Raw genomic sequence first — 20284 nt, 5'->3', positions numbered from 1 at the left:
CCCAGGGCCCAGGCTGGCACTGGCCGTCGAGGGTGCCCTCCTCAAATCTGGCCAGGACACCCCAAGGTGTGCAATGTCCTAGCACAACCATCTTTCTACCATCTTTGGGGGGTGACACCCTCTGCCTGAAAGGGCCGCCCCACTCGCCTGTCCTTCAGGAACAGTCTCCATCTCTCACTCTTTCATCTCTGCTTCAGCTTTTCCTGGGAGCGGTCCCCAAACCTACCCGCCCCCTACCCCACGAACCCTCTGCTCTCAGCTCTCAGGGACCCGCAGACCGATGGCTCGGAGGGTAGGCCCTGCTCCCCTCTGTGTCTCCTAGGGCCCGCAGGTGCGCATCTGTGCACACGCCTGGCACATCGAGCAGAATTAATGCCAGTCAGCACCCCCAGGGCAGCTGCTTTTGGCCATGACCTTCAGGCTGGTTTCTCTGAGAGCTGCTTCTGATCCAGAGGTGGCCCCAGCGCGCTGAACCCAGAAACTGGGGCGGCGGGGCAGGGCAGGGGCAGGGCGGGGCCGGGCGGAGCAGCGTGAAGCAAAGGAGACTTCGCCCAGGGTTCCGGTTAAGGAGACCCTCCCTCCAACAACAGCCAGATGCGACTCATGGACTTTGGATCCCGACTTGAACAAACCAACTCTAAAAAGACAGTTTTAGACCAATATGGACTAGATATTGATCATATTGAAGAGCTCTTGCTAATTTGGTTAGATGTGATGACAGGGTGGTTATGTAAATGAAAACCGACATCAAAAAATCATCAACTGAGACCCCTGCTGATGTATGCAGAGGAGAAGTGACATTTGTGGGATTTGGGCTGAAATACTGCAACAAAACCAAACCGAACAAAAACGCCTGATGGGACGTTTGAGGTTCATGACACTATTCTTTGGGGGGGGGGGTTTGCAATGTCCTATTAAAAGGTAAAAAAGGCCGCCATTGCCTCGGGGGTGGGGGGTAAGGAGCTGGAAGTTCTCCGACCACAGGCCTGTCTGGCTGCAGCAGGGCTGGGCTCTAGGACGTGCGGGAGAACAGCTCAGGCCGCTCCGGGACACCCTCCGAGCCCAGCTCCCTGCAGCAGAGGGCGCAGGCTCCACACTGGGGCAAGCTAGTCCTGCTCCAATTACTGGGTTATTTTTATTTGCAGCACCAGCTTTGGGTCACTATAGGCCAATTCAGACGAGAACAGACTTCTGGGATGGTGCCAAACTCAGGGACCACGGCCCGGCCCACCTCCCTGGTCACACGGTGGACATCTTCCTGTCTCAGACCCTTGGGGGTCAGATACTGCACAGCCGCCGACCATGTGCAGGTGAAGTGTGGGCGCTCTGGGTGTGCCTTCCCCATCCTCCTGGGTCCCTGACGAAGCATCTGTTCCGTGCCCCCTCCTGGAACGCCACAGCAACCCGGCCTTCAAGGCCATGTTAACCTTTTACCACCCCGAGTAAGAGGAGAGAAACCCAAAGGTTCTCTGTTCAGGACCCCTTTCGGGTTAGACTTTGAAAGAGACATTTACCCCCAAGCCGTGGGATGGTGAACATTAATGGCCATGCTGCCCACCGCTGACTCCATCTGCCCCTCGCCCTCACCCAGAACTGACAAAGCGGACAGGCCAGAAAGGCTGTAGGAGGGGCCATGGAGGCAGAGCAGACCCTGAGGGTGCCCCAGGCGCACGCGGACCCTGCAAGGTGGGCATGCGGAGGCCAGGTAAGAAAGAACAGTCCAGGATCGGGAAGGTGGGGGGCAGGGGTAAAGGTAAAACTCTATTTTTTTTCTGTGCCCACACTTCTGACACCAAATGTGTGACTTTTCCACACCACCCATTCTCTCATTCTCTGTGGGCACCAACCGGGTGTCCTACAATTTACTTCTGACACTGACTGCCAGAGTGACCACGGACCACGTAGGTTAAGGGCTCAGCCCCACAAGACTGTGTACTTGAAACATAATAAGCCCAGGCCTCCCCTACTTCTGACTTATAGGCTATAAATCGGGGGTTCCAATGACCCCCTCTTTGGGTTTGATAATTTGCCAAAACTCAGGGAAGTGCTTCATTTACTATTACCACCTTATTATAAAGACTACGAGGCCGGGAGAGCCAGACGGAGAGATGTACAGGGCAAGCTGGGGGGGGCTTCAATGTCCTCCAGGGGTGCCCCTCCCAGCACCTCCACTGCAGTCACCAACCTGAAGCTCCCCAAACCCTGTGGACTGAAGTTTTGGTTGAGGTTCCATTATGAAAGTGCAATTGATTAAATCAGTGGTCAGAACTCAGTCTCTAGCCCCTCTCTCCCAGGGGGCTGGGGTCGGGCTCAACGTTCCAACCCTCCCATCACAGGATGGTCCCTGGCTACCAGCCCCATCCTCACGAGACACTTCATTGGCACGGATGCAGTATGAGCTAGACCAAGGGTTCCTCACACCATGGGCAGCAGCATGCTGACCCCCCACCCTGGAGCGGGTCTGAGAACTGGCCAGGCCTCACCCACGGTGGCTGGGCAGCCCCGGGCAGCCCCGGCACCGGCTCTCTGCAGGCCCGAGGGGGGCCCTGCAGAACGCTTTAGGAGCCGCTGGACCACCCCGAGACCCAACTGTCCACGCACAGCAGACAATGAGTGTTTACACACAGATGGCGAGCTGTCTCACTGGTGCCTTGCGGAGTCACAGCTCTGCAGTCAAGTTCCTGCACACTGCACAGAGTCCAAAGAATGAAATGATGGGGCGCTAAAGCAGCCCCAAAAGCAATCACAGCCCATCACGGTGCCCACGGTGCGCATAAACCCCATTCATCTGTGCGCATCACCGAGACACCTCATCTGCCACTTGCTCGGGGAACATAAGTGTCAGCACGGGGTAAGCTTTGCCCAGAGAAACACAGCGGCTTACCTTTCCAGCTCATATTCCTTCATGCCCACTTTCACGGCCTTCATGACCTGCAGGACGGAGATGAAGAGAGCCGATTGTGTTAAGCAGGTCAGCGGCACTGACTGATAAATGAGGTGCAGAGCTTTTTCAAAAGACCCTCTTCGTAGGGCTGCCCTCCTGCCCCACACAGAGCCATGCAGCTTGCCCAGCCCGGCCCGACAGCGTTCCAGCAGCCGGGCCCTGCTTACCTCCCGGTGGGCCTCGCTGGAGATCCTGTTGGTGTAGCGCAAAACCTCCAGCTCCATGTCCGTCTTAAAGACTCGGCTTTGGGGAGGAGAAAACAAAAGGACAAGTCAGTGACTTCCAGCAGGAGGAGGCTGGACCCCTCCGGGGACTGCTACACGGCACAGCCCGGCAGGGTCACAGGCAGGGCAGGCCGGCGATGAGCCTGGGCCTGGGGGAGGGAGGCAGGGAGTACACGCTACCGGAGTGAACGCCACACCGAGCACTGCCTACCCTCACCTAATGCAGCCTCCGGTGTGCAGGCTGCTTCCAGTCACAAGGTCTGGAAGCTGCGGTGGCTGGTGGAAGAAGCCCAGAGACTCAGTTTCCTCATCCAGAAAAATGCGGAAACATCTACATGGTGAGGCTGTTAGACCTGAATCTTTTTTTTTTTTTTTAATATGTTTTTATTTATTTATGTTTTTTAGAGAGAGAGGAAGGGAGAGAGAGAGAGAAGCATGGATGTGAGTAACACTGATCAGCTGCCTCCTGCACGCCCCCTACTGGGAGTCAAACCCACAACGCCGGCATGTGCCCTGACCGGGAATCGAACTGGGACCTCTTAGTCCGTGGGACGAGACTCAACCCACTGAGCCATACCGGCCGGACTAGACCTGATTCTTAAGTGTGCTTCCTCCCAGGGCTCTGCCCAGTTGGCTGAAGAGGTCCCCCCTTTCCTCCCCACACCCACCCACTGTCCACGGGCAGCCCAGAAACACCACTGACTCAGGCCCCGACCTGAGAAGGGGTGGGGGTGGGAGCAGGGAGGGTGGTGTGGGGCAGCCACCCCCAGCCTGAGTGCAGGGGGGACTGGGAAGAGCCAGCCGCAGAGAGAAGCAGGGCGGAGGAGCACACGGGGGAACAGCAGGGGGGAAGGGTTCAGGAGACCCTGCTGACCAGCGGAGACCCCCTCTACTTCCCGCCACCGGGTTCCAGGGGGCCTCACAATGAACTCATATTTACGTGCCCAAATATGGTTAGCTCTCTGGTCTTTGCAATCAATCTCATCCTCAAGTAAGACTCACGCAGAGAAACGAAATAAATGTTCGCTTTCTACCCCCACAACGTCAAATACGCAACTCCAGGTCATGGGCACATAAGTGGCAGCGGTGACCAGTCCTTAAGAGCAGAGTCCTCAGCCATCCCTCATGGTAAGAGCAGCAAAGCCGGAGAGGAGGGGAGCAAAGGCGAACCCCCAGTCCACAGGGACTCCTTCCAAATGAACACGCTTCCTTCCTTGAGGGGCAGACACGGGACTAACAGTCTGCTCTTCGCCATCACACGGTGCCTTCGACTCCGCGCCAGGCTAAGTGGCTCTGTCCGTTCCCTGTCTGGCTACAGGCAGCCCAAGGCCAGGGCAGTGCCTGGCCCAGAGCAGACACACAGTGGCTGCGGATTAGAAACAACATCTGTCCATTGCACCAAAGCTGGACACACCTTACTTTCAACATGGAGAGATAATGGCCTCATTTCAAAAGAAAAGGTGGCCTCCCCCCACCCCGGGGGAATTCACAAGGTCAGTGTGGGGGGCCACTCACCCCGGCATGCCCCGAGCGGCCAAATTCCCAGCACCACTGCCTCACCCCCGGCCAGAGGTGGGAAGCAGCAGCCCCAGGATTTGACCCCCAAGGAGCCCACCTCACAGGCTCTGCTCCCCGCCTCCTCCCGCAGCCAGAGCCTCCTCCTTCTGGAGATGGACAGGGGACAGCCCAGAATCAGCCCAAGGAGAAAAGGGATAAGGAGCCCGAACCACGCTCTCTGCCCCTCAGAGATGTCCCGCATTTTTAGCCATCGAGGAACAAAGTCCCGCTCTCTTCTCCAATTTTACTTCGGGGAAGGTGACAAATGAGGCCTCTAGCTGATTTCCTCAGGACTTATTTTTTAGTCACGTTAAAAAAAAAAAAAAAATCAAACTGAACCAGGGCAAATTATTCCACAAAGGCAGTTCTCGGAGAAACCGGCCGGGCTGAGCACTGGCCTGGCCCAATTTAATCTGAGCTTCAAAGGGCCTGAAAATAGCCGTCTGCTGTGCACAGGCTTCCCCAATTATCCACGGGGTGCAGGGGCCTGCTGTCCCTCCCGGGTGCCGGCACACCAGCCTGGCCCGGTTATCTCCACGACACCAGCGCCGGAGACTCTCAAGATTACTGCAGCGAATAACAGGGCTTCCCAGCACTGCGGTCGGCGCCCGTCTTCAGGGAGAGGACCCTGCCCGAATCTGGGGAGGCTATTTCCCTTCTGCCTGCACACGAAAAAGGCAAGGAAAGGGGACTCCGCCGTGGTCCCGCCCTGCAGGCCCAATGGCTCTGGAGTGAGGGAAGCTGTCACACGCGGCCCAGCCTCACCTGGCCCCAGGAGTATGGGGTCATGGTTAGGAATGCGATCTGCAAGGTTTCTGTCCCCAAGAGAGGATGAAGGCCCCCTCCTCCATGAAGCTAGAGGACCAAGGCTCCAGAAGAGACCACATGGATGCTACCTAAGAAGTCTGGACAGCCCGGCCGGTGTGGCTCAGTGGTTGAGCGTCGACCCATGCGCCAAGAGGTCACCGGTTCAATTCCCGGTCAGAGCACATGCCCAGGTTGTGGGCCTGATCCCCAGTGGGGGGCATGCAGGAGGCGGCCAATCGATGTTCTCTCTCACCGATGTTTCTGTCTCTCTCTTCCTCTCCCATCCTCTCTCTCTAAAATCAATCAAGAAAAAACAACAACAAATTGGAAAAATAAAAGAAGTATGGACAGCCATGGCTGATTTGGCTCAGTGGTTAGAGCATATCGGCCCGAGGACTAGAGTCACAGGTTCGATTCCGGTCAAGGGCACGTGCCTCGGTTCAGTCCGGGCCTGGTCGGGGTTGTGCGGGAGGCAACCAATCGATGTGTCTCTCTCATGTCAATGTTTCTCTCTCTCCCTCCCATTCTAAAGATAAATGGAGAAAATATCCTTGGGTGAGGATTTAAAAAAAAAAAGAAGGCTGGACAGAGGCAGTTCGAGCTCTTCCCCCAGAAAGAGGAGGTACCTGGCGTGAGTGGGAGATGGGCACTCATGCGGAGTCCCATGCCAGTGAGCGTCAGCACTCCTGGGGGCTGCTCAAGTACAAAGGCAGCACGTGAGTGGGGGAGGGGCAGGGGCAAGGCTCAACGTCCCCTGCCACGGGCCTGAAACAGGAACAACTGGACTAGGCGGAGATTCATTCCTGCAATTTTCCCCCCTTAAATATTCACAGGTCACAACACTGCCTCTGGGCATTAAACCCAGGATGAAGACATCAATTCACTGAGGTCTGAATGCGCCACTGAAGAACACAGGAGCAAGACAGGAAGAAGTGTTTCCGAAATCAGTCTCTAAGCATCAAAGTGCACAGTGTTCAACCAAAACCATCGGAAAGGACAGGCGGCCCATCTTTCCTGGAGGTGAGTATGTGGGTGATGGTTCTGTGGGAGAGGCGGGTGGGACTCCTACGACCGTCCTGTCACTCAGTGGACCAGCCATGCAAAAGGGAAGATCCAAGGACAGCAGCAGAGATGGGCAGACAGAGCTGGTTGGGGTTCCGTACCTTCAAGAGGCTCAACCGGTCGGTCCCGTCAGAGAAACGAGAGCCATGAAGTAGCGATGGCTTAGTGCACTGTGAGCCCAGTGTGCCTAAGACCTGATGGGCCAGGCGGCCGTGGGCCACGTGGGGGCACGCGTGGGAGTGCCCGGGGCCAGGGCACTGGACCGGGCATCGTGTCAGTTCTCACTGGGCTTAGCATCCCACTTTCCACTTGGGCTTCTCAACTTAGGGTTAAATGCCTATCCGTTGGGAGACAAAAACAGCAAAAAGTATTCCTACTGGGACACTTTTCCCATACACACCAAGAATCTAGGTCATCACCTCTGTACCTTTTCTAATTTGGGACATACCGCCAGGACATCAGGTCCTGGTGTGCTTCAGCCTCTGAACCATCCACACCTCATCATCTCCGGAGCATAGAAAGGGGTAGAAATAGATCTGTTACCCCACTGCCTGATTAATACACGCAAGACACCTCTGCTCAGCGTAATTAACAGTTCTAAAACCGGCCTATGATTCAATGTCACCGTCTCACTTAAAACTCAAGAAGGCGCATGGCACTCGGTGACAGGCTGGCTCTCCGGGGATGCTTCCGGAGGCCCTTAACTCCAATCCAAGTCGGCGTGCTATTCAACAGTCCAACAGCATCTCCTTTTATTTCCCACCCTACTTGCGGATCAATTTAATCATCTGCAGAACAAGAAAAGAGAATCACAGCCTAAATTATGGGAGTGAGACGCCTGCTCTTATTAAGTTTCAACTTTTGACCTCCGCATTCCAATGGTAATACCCAGCGCCCGAAGAGAAATGATCAGTTATGATCGCGTGTTTGTGGGGAAGCGTATGATTACAGGGGAATTGACAGGAAATCAAAGAGGCACTGCTCGAGAGGACGCAAAACAATAAAGCAGTCACCAGAAGGAAATGAATGGCACCCAAACAAAACAAGAAGGGAAGCTGGAGAGCGCCGGCAGAGGCCACCCCTGCCTCCCAATCAGATGAGCTCCGGGGGGCATCCCAAATCCCCAGCCCAGTCGCTCCGCTCGGGCGCTGGGGCGCATGTCGGTGGCAGGAGGCGTGGTGCTGAAGGAAGCTTCGCTGCACATCCTGACCTCACACAAGATCCATCCTGGGGGCTCTGAGCACCCGAGTGGCCAGTGGCCAGAGTGCACTGAGAGAAAGGCTGACACTCAGCCAGGCAGCCCACCCTGCAGGGCGCTCCTCACAGCTGCAAGGGGCCGCCCAAGCCCCGGGACCATCAGCCTGGGCTCGGCTCCCGGCTTTTTCTTGGGCAAATCACCTCAGTCTTCTCATCTGTAGCATTGGGCTAACCAGGGTCTCTACCTCATAACATACATAGAAAATAGCTCTTTAAATAAAGTGGCAGGTGTCAAGTGCTGAGCGGAATACCTTGCACACAGGAAGTCTCACAGTGCCCGTCACTACTATTCAGATGTGTTACCTCTCACTGACTTCTTCAGCCGGCCCCGAGGAAGACCACTTCGACTTTGCAGGAGAGGAAAATGAGACTATTTATGTCCGTCCAAAATTCAGGCTGAAATCTAGTCTCCAATGTGTTGGTATTTGGAAGGGGGATCTTTGGGAAGGGGTCGGGTCATTAGCACAGAACCCCCATGGCTGGGATTGGTGCCTTCATAAAAGAGGACCTGGCGAGAAGACAGCCTTCTGGGAGCCAGGAAGTGGGTTCTCCCCAGACATCAATCTGTCGGCACCTTCATCTTGGATTTCCAGCCTGCAGAAGCATACGAAATAGTTGCCTGCGGTCCATAAGGCGCCCCGTCTGGGGACCTTAGTGAAGGCCGTCCTCGTACTCTAAGACACTCGGTGAATCTTCACATCCACACTGTGAGGAGGGACGACTCTGCTAACATGTTACAGGGGAAGAAGCTGGGGCTCTGCAAAGTGAGGTGACTTTCCAAGCGGAGCGAGCTGGGGTCGGAATGTGGATTTGCCCGGGTGGATGGTTTACCCATTACCGCAGGCTGCCTCTCTCGGTGGGGCGTAGAGACAGATGATGGTAAAAGCATTCAGGATACAGGGGCCCAGAGATGCATCAAGGTGTCATAATTTAAGGTTATAAAAAGCCCCCTCTCTCCTGTCACTGAGGGACCTGCCCCATCCTGCCCAGTTCCTTCTCCGATGACGAGAGGCGGGCAATGGTCACGGCGGCCATGCTCGCCCTGAGAATGACTGCAGTCTCCGCAGATGGCAGCATCGACACTATTAACACACACCCCTGAGGCAGTGAGGACAATGTGACATTTCTAAAATAGTTCTACTGCCATCAAATGCCAAATAAGTCCTTTCTGCTGCTGGCTTTAATAACGTTGGGAAGTATTCTTATGAACACAGAATCCACTTCAGAGCCCTGGAAATGTCACTAGAATTAAAGCGTGCTTGTTCCAGAGTGACGAACTAATGACTTATCCCCGAGGAGAGGCTGGGGCGCAAACCGAGCCCACGTCTGCAGAGCCTCCGACTGTCAGCAGCCACGAGGGGCGGCCACGTGGGGGGCGACAGTGAACTCGGCCCATTCCTGAGTATCCGGGATTTTTTTCTTCCGTCAACAGGGGGCTAGAGACGGGGCAGTCATTTGTTACTTTATAGGAACAAGGGGCAGCCATGTACTTGGAGGACACAGGCCGCATCCTCAGAGTGTGTGGCCGTGATGGGCACCGGGCCGGGGATGCTGACAGAGCTGGGCTGGCAGGCCCGCCCTCCAGCTCCCGAAAGTGTCAGTACTGACGCCTGTCGACTGACAGCCCTCGGATCCTCACCTCCGCCCAGTCACTCGCCCGTGACTCAAAATCAACACACGCCCGTCGGGGGCAGGAGTGGGGAGGAGGGGGTCAATAAGGGTAGAAAAGGAGGGACATCTGTAATATTTTCAACAATAAAGATAAAGTTTAAAAAAACAAAAAACAGAGCCCTGGCCAGTATGGCTCAGCAGTTAGAGGGTCGGCCCGCAGACCAATGAGTCTCGGGTTCGATTCCGGTCAAGGGCACGTGGCTCAGTTGGCATTCATCCCCAGCCCTGGTCGGGTTGTACGGGAGGCAACCAGTCGATGTGTCTCCTTCTCTGTCCCTCTCGCTCCCCCTCCCACTCTATCAGATGATAAACAGAAAACTATCCTCGGTGAGGAATAAAACAAACAAACAAAAAACCAGAATAAAAGGACACAAATAAATGGTGACGGAAGATGATTTGACTTCGGGTGGTGGGCTTACAATGCAATATACAGTAGATCATGTACCATAGAACTGTACACTCGAAACCTATATGATCTTATTAACCAATGTCACCCCAATAAATTTTAAAAATAAATTAAAATAAGAGGATATACTTAGAAAAATAAATGATTCTTTTATAAACCAAAAAAAAAAAAAATCAACACACACCAAACAAGTCTGCCACAGAGCCTGCCCCTCCCAGCCACCCCATCGTTTGTCCCCAGCTGTTCAGGACAAAAACTCAGAGTCACTTCCAACTCCACGCTTCCCTCAGCTGTCACAGCAGGCTCCTCTCAGGAGCACCGCCCTGACGTGTGCTTTGCCTCTCACTCTGTCGGGCCACCCCCCACGGCCACCGAGACCCCACAGCCTCCCACCCGGCAGCCCAGCCCTACGACTGAGTCTCCAGCCTGAAGCCAACGTGATGCTGTAGAGTGCAAACCTGATCCTGCCCTTCTGCTTAGATAACTCAAAGGTTTCCCTTGGCTCCCATTTCTCTCAAGACGCAGTCTAAGTGGACACCATGGCCGACCCAGCCCCTGCCCAACGCGCCAACCACCCTCCAGAGCCACTTCCCCAGTGTGTGGCCCTACGCTGGCCCCACGGGGTGACTCCCCTTCTCTTGTCTCCAGCCTTTGAACGAGCAGTCCCTCGGACTGCACCATTCCTGCCTTCTCCCTGCCCCGCGTTTCCCCTGACCTCGGCGCCGACTCCTACTCATCCTGCAGGCGACAATGTTCCCGAGACCGAGTGAGCAAGCTTCCCAAACAGACGAGCAAACATGACCAGACGGCCTGAGGGTCAGACACTAGGAGACGTTACACCTCCCAATCAGGTGAGAATGTGGCAAAGGCCCTGTCTTACCTCTCTCCTACATCCCACTAAATGCAGCCATATAGCAAATAAAAACATTTGGGTAGCCCTGGCTGGTTTGGCTCAGCAGTTAGAGCACTGGCCTGCGGTCCAGAGAGACCGGGGTTCGGTTCCTGCTAAGGGCACGTACCTCAGTTGCAGTTTGTCCCCGGCCCTGGTTGGGTTGTGCGGGTGGCAGCCACTCGATGTGTCCCTTTCACGTCGATGTTTCTCTCTCTCTCTTCCTCTCCCTCCCTCCCACTCTGTCTGAACAAAAAATGGAAAAATATCCTCAGGTAAGAATTTAAAAAATTAAAAAAAAAACATGTGGGTAGCCCGGCCAGTGTGGCTCAGTGGTTAAGCATCACCCATGCACCAAGAGGTCACCGGTTCGATTCCCAGTCAGGGCACATGCCCAGGTTGTGGGCCTGATCCCCCAGTGGGGGACATGCAGGAGGCGGCCAATCAATGTTCTCTCTCATCGATGTTTCTATCTCTCTCCCTCTCCCTTCCTCTCTCTCCAAAATCAACAAAGAAAAAAAAAGTTTTTAAAACACATTTTGGTGCAATCGAAGAGTAACTTGGTGGTCAGGAAGAGCGTGGAGGGCACAGCAGAGTTGGGGGGCCTCTGGATGGCACAGCAGAGTTGGGGGGCCTCTTCCAGGGTCCACAAAGGCCCAACCTGGAAAAGCTTGTCCTGCTTCCACCTACCGGAGACCAGCTGGGCTGCACGGAGGGGCTGCCGACATCACCATGGGAAGAAAACAGGCACCACGAGAACATGGGTAACAGGGTGCCGACAGACAGATGCATGACGAGAAAACATGTTTATCTTTCTGGTAACAGGATGATGTATGATATTTATTTCTACTCTTTCCACTACTTTAACTGAGCTACACAAGGTTGGCTTATTTACAGTAAGGCACTTCAAAAGACTGAAAATAAAGAGAAAGATATGAGAAATCTAATTGACATTTAAATGACTCATGCTCTTTAGGAAAAAACAAACTGACAAACAAAAAAGGAGAGGTTGTGGGAAACGGCGTGCCTGATGGGCTGAGATGGAGTAGACAGAACAGCAGGGTCTTTTGCCTTCCTCAGTCGAGCACAATGAACAGCCAGCGTTGCCACAGGTACTTACCATTCCACAATCTCCGGATGAAGAATGGTGTTGTTGACATTGAACCTGTAGAGGAAAAACAAATCAAGCTCCTTAGTTCAGTGGTCTATCATCTCTCAGCAAGAAGTACCTTATTCAAGACATACACACCATGACCAAGAGGGGGCCCCAGACTTTAACGGAAGACTTGCTGGTCCATATAAAGCCTGCTGTTTATTCCTGCAGCAGACGTGGCAGCCCGATTCGGGTCCTCTAAGTGCAATAAGTTGGGGGACAAGCTGCCATCCTCCACCCTCGCTAGGCACTGTATAGCTTCTTCCACCAAGTATACCAACACATGCATAATGGGAGTCTCAGAAGGAAAGGAGAAAGGAGCAGGAAAATACTTGAATAAATAATGACCTAAAATGTTGCCAATTCAATGGAAAACATTAACGTATACATTCATAAAGTTAAATGAACTCCAAATAGTGTAAATTCAAAGGGAGCCACACCTAGACACATCATAGTCAAACTGTCAAAAGACAAAGAGAGAATCTTCAAAGTAGCAAGAGAAGAGTAATTCATCACATACAGGGAATCCTCAATAAGACTGATGCTGCTTTCTTATCGGAAACTATGGAGGCCGAAAGGCAGTGGGATGACATATTCAAAGTGCTGAAAGAAAAACAGTCAACCAAGATTGCATAATTCAGCAAAGCTGTGCTTCAAAAATGAAGCAGAAATAAAAACAGTCTCAGATGAACAAAAACCAAGAGAATGCGTTGCTGGAGACCTATCCTACAAGAAATACTAAAGGAAACCTTCAAACTGGAATGAAAGGACACGAGAGAGTAATTCAAATCAGCATGAAGGAAAAAAGAACACTGGTCAAGTTTGTTACATGAGCAAGTATAAAGACAGTGCAAAATGTATTTTTTTTTGTTTATTACACTTTCTTCCCTCCTATCTAACTTAAAAGACAACTACATAAAACAGTAACTGTAAATTTGTGTTGATAAGCACAAAATATACAGAGATGTGATCTGTACGCAGTAACAGCACTGAGGAGGAGAGGAATGGAGTTATATGGAGGCAAAGTTTTCGCACACTAATGAGATTAAGTTGACATGAATGCAAACTAGATTGTTAGAAGTTTAAGAGGTCATTTGTAATCCCCTGGGAGACAACTAAAAATAACTAAAGCACACAGAAAAGGAGATGAGGAAGAAATCAAAACCATATACTACCAAAAAATCAACTCAATACAAAAGAAGGTAGCAATGGAGAAGCTGAGGAGTAAAAACAACACATGACATACAGAAATTACTAACAAAATAGCAGAAGAAAGTCCTTGCTCATCAGTAATTACTTTAGATGTAAATGGATTCGATTATCCAATTAAAAGGCAGGGACTGGCAGAATGAATTAAAAAAATAAGAACCAGCTAGATGCTCTAAAGCAGCGGTTCTCAACCTGTGGGTCGCCTAAGACCATCGGAAAACACATATTTCCGATGGTCTCAGAAACCGAGACACGGCTCCTCTATCCGTCTCCAGGCGGGTCCGCCCACATGCAGATACACCCACATACTACATGAGGACCTGTATTAAAGGGTCGCGGCATTAGGAAGGTTGAGAACCACTGCTCTAAAGAGACACACTCTATTATTGTTTTTCCAAATCAATACATGGCTTTTACTGCATCTTTAAAATATCACAAATAAGTCCGAGGAATCACCCACCTTGCTGTTTCTATAGCTCAACAACTTGGATCTTATTCATTAGCCTGCTGAGCAGTTCCTTTTCCAGAAATGTAGATACCATCCCCAAATTTTCTATTCTTCTTCTTTTTTTTTTTTTAATGGTGGCTTGCTGAATCAAAGCAGCTGAATTTGATACAACTTCAATGTTGCTGGCTTCAAGAATTCTGGGTTTAAGATGAACAAACAACACCTGACCTCATTCAAATCCTACAGATGTATTTTTTGCCCAAGAAGTTTCTGATTTCAACAAGAGAATCATTCTCCTGAATAATGACATTAACGGGGGAGTGTACACAGACCTCATCTTGTAACGGAAGCCCAGTGTAACACCACTGATAATCTTCTGTCCATGACTAGTGTGAACAGTAGCCAATTCCCTCCATGGGGTGCCTCTGGGCCCTGCGTAACAACTGTGTGTCCTTTAAGAGTGACGTTGACGATTTCTGGAATGTCGACAGTCTGACTGCTGAGAATGATCGTCATTGTTACAGTACGGTGGCAAAGAGCTAAAGAGACTTTAGATTCAGCCCTGGCCAGTTGCTCTGTGGTTAGAGTGCTGGCCTGCAGACCAGAGAGTCCCAAGTTTGGTTCCTGCTAAGGGCACGTACCTTGGTTGCAGTTTGTCCCTGGCCCTAGTTGGGGTTGTGTGGGTGGCAGCCAGTCAATGTGTCTCTCTCACATCAATGTTTTCCTCTCTCTCTCCGCCCCTCTCTCCCTCCCGCTCTGTCTGAAGATAAATGCAAAAATGTCCTCAGGGGAGGATAAAAAAAAAGAGAGAGAGACTTTAGATTCAAAGACAAATAGGTCAAAAGTGAAAGGATGGTAAAAAATATAAGATGACTGCTTAGCTGTTGTGGCTCATTGGTTGAGCACTGACTCGTGCACTAAAAGGTTGCTGGTTTGATTCCCGGTCAGGGCACATGCTCAGATTGTGGGCCAAATCCCCAGTGTGGAGCATGCAGGAGGCAACCAATCGATGTTCTCTCTCATGGATGTTTCTATCCCTCTCTCCCTCTCCTTTCCTCTCTAAAATCAATAAAGAAAAAATACATATATAAGATGATCCCCAGTTTTCGACAGGTTGACTTACAATTTTTTGACTTTATGATAGTGTGAAAGCAATAAGCATTCAGTAGGAACTGTATTTCAAATTTTGAATTTTGATCTTTTCCAAGGCTACTGATATGCAGTACAGTATTCTCTCATGATGCTGGGCATTGGTAGTGAGTCACAGCTTCTAGTCAGCCACATGATCACAAGGGTAAACAACTGATATTCAACAGTGTACCGTGTTACCAGTGGTTTTTGGGTACTGTGTTTTGTGGTTTTGCATCCTATCGTGTCTACAAAATGCCCATCTGTGTATCATGCTTCTCAGTGAAAAGAAAAGGAGAAAGGCAATTACTTTTGAGATAAAACTCAAGATAATTGTCCAACTTCAGGCTAATGTAAATGTTCTGAGCACATTTAAGGTAGGCTAGGCTGTAAGTTATGATGTTCAATAGGTTAGGTGTATTAGATACATTTTCAACTTACAATGGATTTATTGGGACATAACCCCATTGTAAGTCAAGTTGGATCTGTATCATGCAAACAGAAACCAAAATGAACATCACACAAAATAAGCCTAAGACAAAAAGTTTTATTAAACATAATAAAAGGACATTTTATATTGATAAATGGGTCAATGCATGAAGTAGATTTAATAATTATAAATATATGTGCACCTAACAACATTGCCCCATGATACAGGAATTAAAACCTGACAGAATTGAAGGGGAAATGAACAATTTAACAATAGTTGGAGACTTCAATACTTTGCAGTAATGACTAGAACAACTAGACAGAAGATCAACAAGGAAACAGAAGACTTGAACAATATTAGACCTAACAGACTCTATCCAACAGCATAATCCATTTTCTTAAGTGCACATGGAACATTTTCCAGAATAGATCATATGTTAGGCCATATAACGCCCAACAAATTTTAAAGGATTGAAAACATATTAAGTATCTCCTCCAACCACACTGGAATGAAATTAGAAATTAATAACAGAAAAAAAATTCACAAGTATGTGGGAATTAAAGTATACACTCCTAAATAAGGACCAATAAATAGGTCAATGAAGAAATCACAAGGGAAACTAAAAATACTATGAAACAAATGGAAACAAAAACACAACATACCAAAATGCAGAGGAGGTAGCTAAAGCAGTGATTAGAGGAAAATGTATAGCTGTAAATGCCTATATTAAAAAGGGAGAAAGTTATCTCAAATCAATGGCCTAGTCTTCTACCTAAAGAAACTAAAAAAGAGCAAACTAAATCCAAAACAAGATGAAGGAACAAAATAATAAAGATTAAAGCAGAGCTCTGGTCAGTGTTGCTCAGTGGTTAGAGTGTCAGCCCATGCACTGAAGGGTTACTGGTTCCATCACTGGCCCTGGTTGGGGGCGCATGCGAGAGGCAATCAGTTGATGTGCCTCTCTCACATCAATGCCTATCTACCCCCTTCCTTCCCTCCCTTCCACTCTCTCCTCCTTCCTTTCTCCCCAGCTTCTTCTTTCTCTAAAAATCAATGGAAAAAATATCCTTGGGTGAGAATTAAAAAGACAAAACAAAAAAGATTAGAACAGAAGTAAGTAAACTAGAAGACTGAAAAACAACAGAGAAAATAAAGAGCTGAGGCCTGGCCTGTGTGGCTCAGTGGTTGAGCATCGACCCATGCACCAAGAGGTGGCTGGTTCGATTCCCAGGCAGAGCAAATCCCCAAGTTGTGGGCTAAGGCGGCCAATCAATGTTCTCTCTCATTGATGTTTCTATCTCTTTTCCTCTCCCTTCCTCTCTCTCTAAAATCAATTAAAAAAAAAAAAAAGTTGGTTCTTTGCAAAGATCAACAAAACGGACAAAGCTTTAGCCAGGCTGACCAAGAAACAAAGAGAAGGCTCAAAATATGAAAATCATAAGGGAATATGATGAATAATTGCATGGCAATAAATTGAACAACTGAAATGAAAGGACAAATTTCTAAAGACACAAACTACCAAGACTGACAAAGAATAATTAAAAAAATCTATATAGACCTATAATAAGTAAAAAGAATAAATTAGTAATCAACAAGTCCCACAAAAAGTCCAGGATCAAATGCCTTCACTCATGAATTCTAACAAACATTTAAAGAAGAATTAACACTAATTCTTTATAAAGTCTTACAAAAACTAGAAGAGGAAGGAACACTTTCAACTCATTCTATGAGGTCAGTAATACCCTAATACCAAAACCAGACAAAAACATCACAAGAAAACTGTAGATAAAAATCCTTTACAAAGACAGGCACAAAAAATATCCAACATAATACTAGCAAACAGAATCCATCAACATATAAAATGGATAGAAACTATGACTCAGTGGGATTTATCCCAAAAATATAAGCTTATCTCAGCATACAAAAATAATCAGTGTCATCAATATTAATAGAATATGGGACAAAACCACATAGATGTAAAAAGAGCATCTTACAAAATCCAACACCTTTTCATAATTTAAAAAACCAACCTCAATGAACTGGGAAGAGAAGGGAACTTCCACAATCTGATAAAAGTGTATCTACAAAAACTCATAGCTGCCCTGGCCGGTTTGGCTCAGCAGTTGGAGGGTCAGCCTGCAGACCAGAGAGTCCCGGGTTCAGTTCCCGCTAGGGGCACGCACACAAAAAAAAGCTCATAGCTAACCTCATACTTGATGATCAAAGACTAAAAGCTCTGAGAGGAGGACCATGACAAGGGTGTCCTCTCTTGTTCTATTAAACATTTTACTGGGTGTTCTAACCAGGGCAATCAGGCAAGAAAAAGAAATAAAGGGCATTAAGACTAGATAGAAAGCCCGGCCAGTGTGGCTTAGTGGTTGAGCGTCGACCCATGCACCAAGAGGTCACCGGTTTGATTCCCGGTCAGGGCACATGCCCAGGTTGTGGACCTGACCCCCAGTGGGGGGCGTGCAGGAGGTGGCCAATTGATCTCTCTCTCATCCATGTTTCCATCTCTCTCTTTCTCCTTTCTTCTCTCTCTGAAAATCAATAAAGAAAAAAAAATTATATATATATACAATAAAATTGAGAATCCAAAAATAAATCCATACATTTATGGTCAATTGATTTTTTTATTGTGGTATAAAATACACATAACATGAAATGTACCATTTAAGCCATTTTTAAATTTTATAGTCAATTTGGAAAACAGTGATAATTCCTCAACAACTTTAACACAGTTACCACGAGACTCAGAAGTGCCATTCCTAGGTGTATATACACACGGGAATTGAAGGCATATGTTCACACAAGAACTTGTACATCAATGTCCACGGCAGCACTATTCTTACTCAACATTCAAACATAAGACAGCATATAGCTTTAGACTGGGATATTTTTTCAGCCATAAAAATGAGCATAACTGATTCATGCTACAACATGGATGAACTCTGAAAACATGCTGAATGAAAGAAGCCAGGCATAAAAGGCCACACATCACATGATTCCATTTATATCAAATGCTAGAGCAAATCCATGGAGACCGATAGATTAGTGGTTGCCAGGGGAGTGGGGAATGACTTCCTAATAGATATAGAGTTTCTTTTTGGACAATGAAAATATTCTAAAACTGATTGTGATTGATAACTGCACAAATCCATACATATACAGAAGCCATGTAATTATACATTTTAATAGGTCAGCTGTAATGTATGTAAATTATATCCCAATAAAGCTGTTTTTTAAAAACTTACCGAATTATACACACACAATGAATCTTATTGTATGTAAATTTTATTTCAATAAAGTCCATTTATAAAACTGACAGTATGAGAGAAGAAATAAATTCACAAAGCAGTTTGAGATTTGCTCATACGTCTTGTGATAATAGAACAAGCGGAGAAAGCAAGAAAGACGCAGAAGATATGAACAATTACACTTAATCAACCTGACTTAATTGATGTATACAGAGCACTACAGCTGACAACTGCAGAATACATGCTCTCTTCAAGTGCCCAAGAAACATGTATCTTAGTGCTGGTAGTTTTAACAGATTTCAAAGTGTTGAAATACAAAGCACATTTACCAATTACAGTAGAATTAAACTAGAAATCAGTATCAGAAAAAATATAAAATCCCAAATTGTTTGGAAATTAAGACTTCTAAAATGCCACTGTTCAAAGAAGAAATAGAAAATAAAATACGTAAAATATAACCAGTGAAATGCAGCTATAACAGTGCTTTGAGGAAAATATATAGCTCTAAATGTATACAGTAGAGAAAAAGAACACTGAAAACCATGATCTAAGTTCTCGTCACAAGAATGTCCTTTTCTTCTTTCTCAAGAAGCTAAATAAAGAACACATGACCTAACGAAATTAGAAGGAAATTAAAAACAGCAGAAGTTAATGAAATAAAAAGTAAATGTACAATAAGAATCTATAAAGCCAAGAGTTGTTCTTTGCTCAGAAGAACATAATTGAAAAGGGGACCCCAGGAGATAAAAGGATCAGATCAGGGCACACCCCTGACACTGTCACGTGCAATCCACAGCTCAAGCTATCAGTGAGGAAGTTGGGGGACACTTGACATGGCCGAGCACAGAAGACAGGCCTCAGCAGAGAAAGCTTGGCAAGCCCTGGACCCTGTGCATTCTCAGCCCTGTGACACCTCAGGTCAGGACATCACACACAGGGCATGCAGGCCTGTGACCAACCGGGACTCTCCATGGCCTCGTTACTGGTGTTTGAAAACAGCTACCTGCTGCATGGCTGTGAGGCTGGGCCCCACTCCGGCTGGGCCCAGTGAGGACAGCCAGCGACAGGGGAGAAAAGAGAGAAGGGGGTGTGGATAGGTAGATGGCTAAAGTGTTTGGATACCTAATACGCAAAGACGACTACTTAATTCCAAGTCAAGCAAAATGTTGAATCAAAGCCCTACTTGTGAAACATCAGAGACCGCAGGCAGCCAACGTGGTTCAGCGTGAAGAATAGAGCAGTAGATGACATAAATCCAGGCGACAACAAAGACTGCCTCCCATTTCGCCAAATGTCACTTGGACGTTAGGGAAAGCAATGGCCTGTCTCAACAGTCAAACGCACTCGTAACATTTCACTTTACAAAATGTACGTGCGTACACACACGTGCGCCCATGCACACAAACACAAACACACAGATAACACGAACAGACAAGATGAATTCACACACAGGCAGCATACAGAGAAAAGAGGCGCACACAGACACATAGATGTGTGTACAACAGACACGCGCACTCAAGAGACATGTAGACACACCTCGATGCACACACCCAGACAGGTATACTCTCAGACTATTACACAAAGATCCACACCCAAATATATACACGAACAGAAACACATACACTCACACAAATGCTCACTCAGACACAAAACACCCAGACAGAGGCATATACTCAGACACACACAGAAGAGTCCAAAAAACATGCACCACAGTAGTGACAGGCCTTAACAGGGGGCTATGACATTCGGATATCCCTTGCTTTTGCCACTGTGCTAGTTAGCATCTTCTATGATGAGCATGTAATTGTTTAAAAACAACAAATCCATCAGTGCCTGAGGGTG

At 48.4% G+C, this 20284-nt stretch overlaps 1 protein-coding gene across 2 annotated transcripts in view; it reads right to left on the bottom strand.

Annotated features, from left to right (window-relative positions):
- PEPD (peptidase D) overlaps positions 1 to 20284 on the bottom strand; it is a 109687-nt gene that overhangs the window by 58092 nt on the left and 31311 nt on the right. The window contains exons 5-8 of one of the 2 annotated variants that reach the window (XM_036275462.1): positions 11938 to 11982; positions 3386 to 3527; positions 3112 to 3187; positions 2885 to 2931 (exon numbers count right to left, since the gene is read on the bottom strand). In XM_036275462.1, coding sequence (XP_036131355.1) covers positions 2885 to 2931; positions 3112 to 3187; positions 3386 to 3527; positions 11938 to 11982 — 310 coding nt within the window. The remainder of the gene's footprint in view (positions 1 to 2884; positions 2932 to 3111; positions 3188 to 3385; positions 3528 to 11937; positions 11983 to 20284) is intronic. The other variant, XM_036275460.1, reaches the window with a different exon arrangement.

This window comes from Molossus molossus, unplaced genomic scaffold (genome assembly GCF_014108415.1).
Source record: "Molossus molossus isolate mMolMol1 unplaced genomic scaffold, mMolMol1.p scaffold_m16_p_21, whole genome shotgun sequence".
Lineage (NCBI taxonomy): Eukaryota > Metazoa > Chordata > Mammalia > Chiroptera > Molossidae > Molossus > Molossus molossus.
Note: the sequence above shows the minus strand (reverse complement) of the source record. Positions and strands in the feature narration are given on the sequence as shown.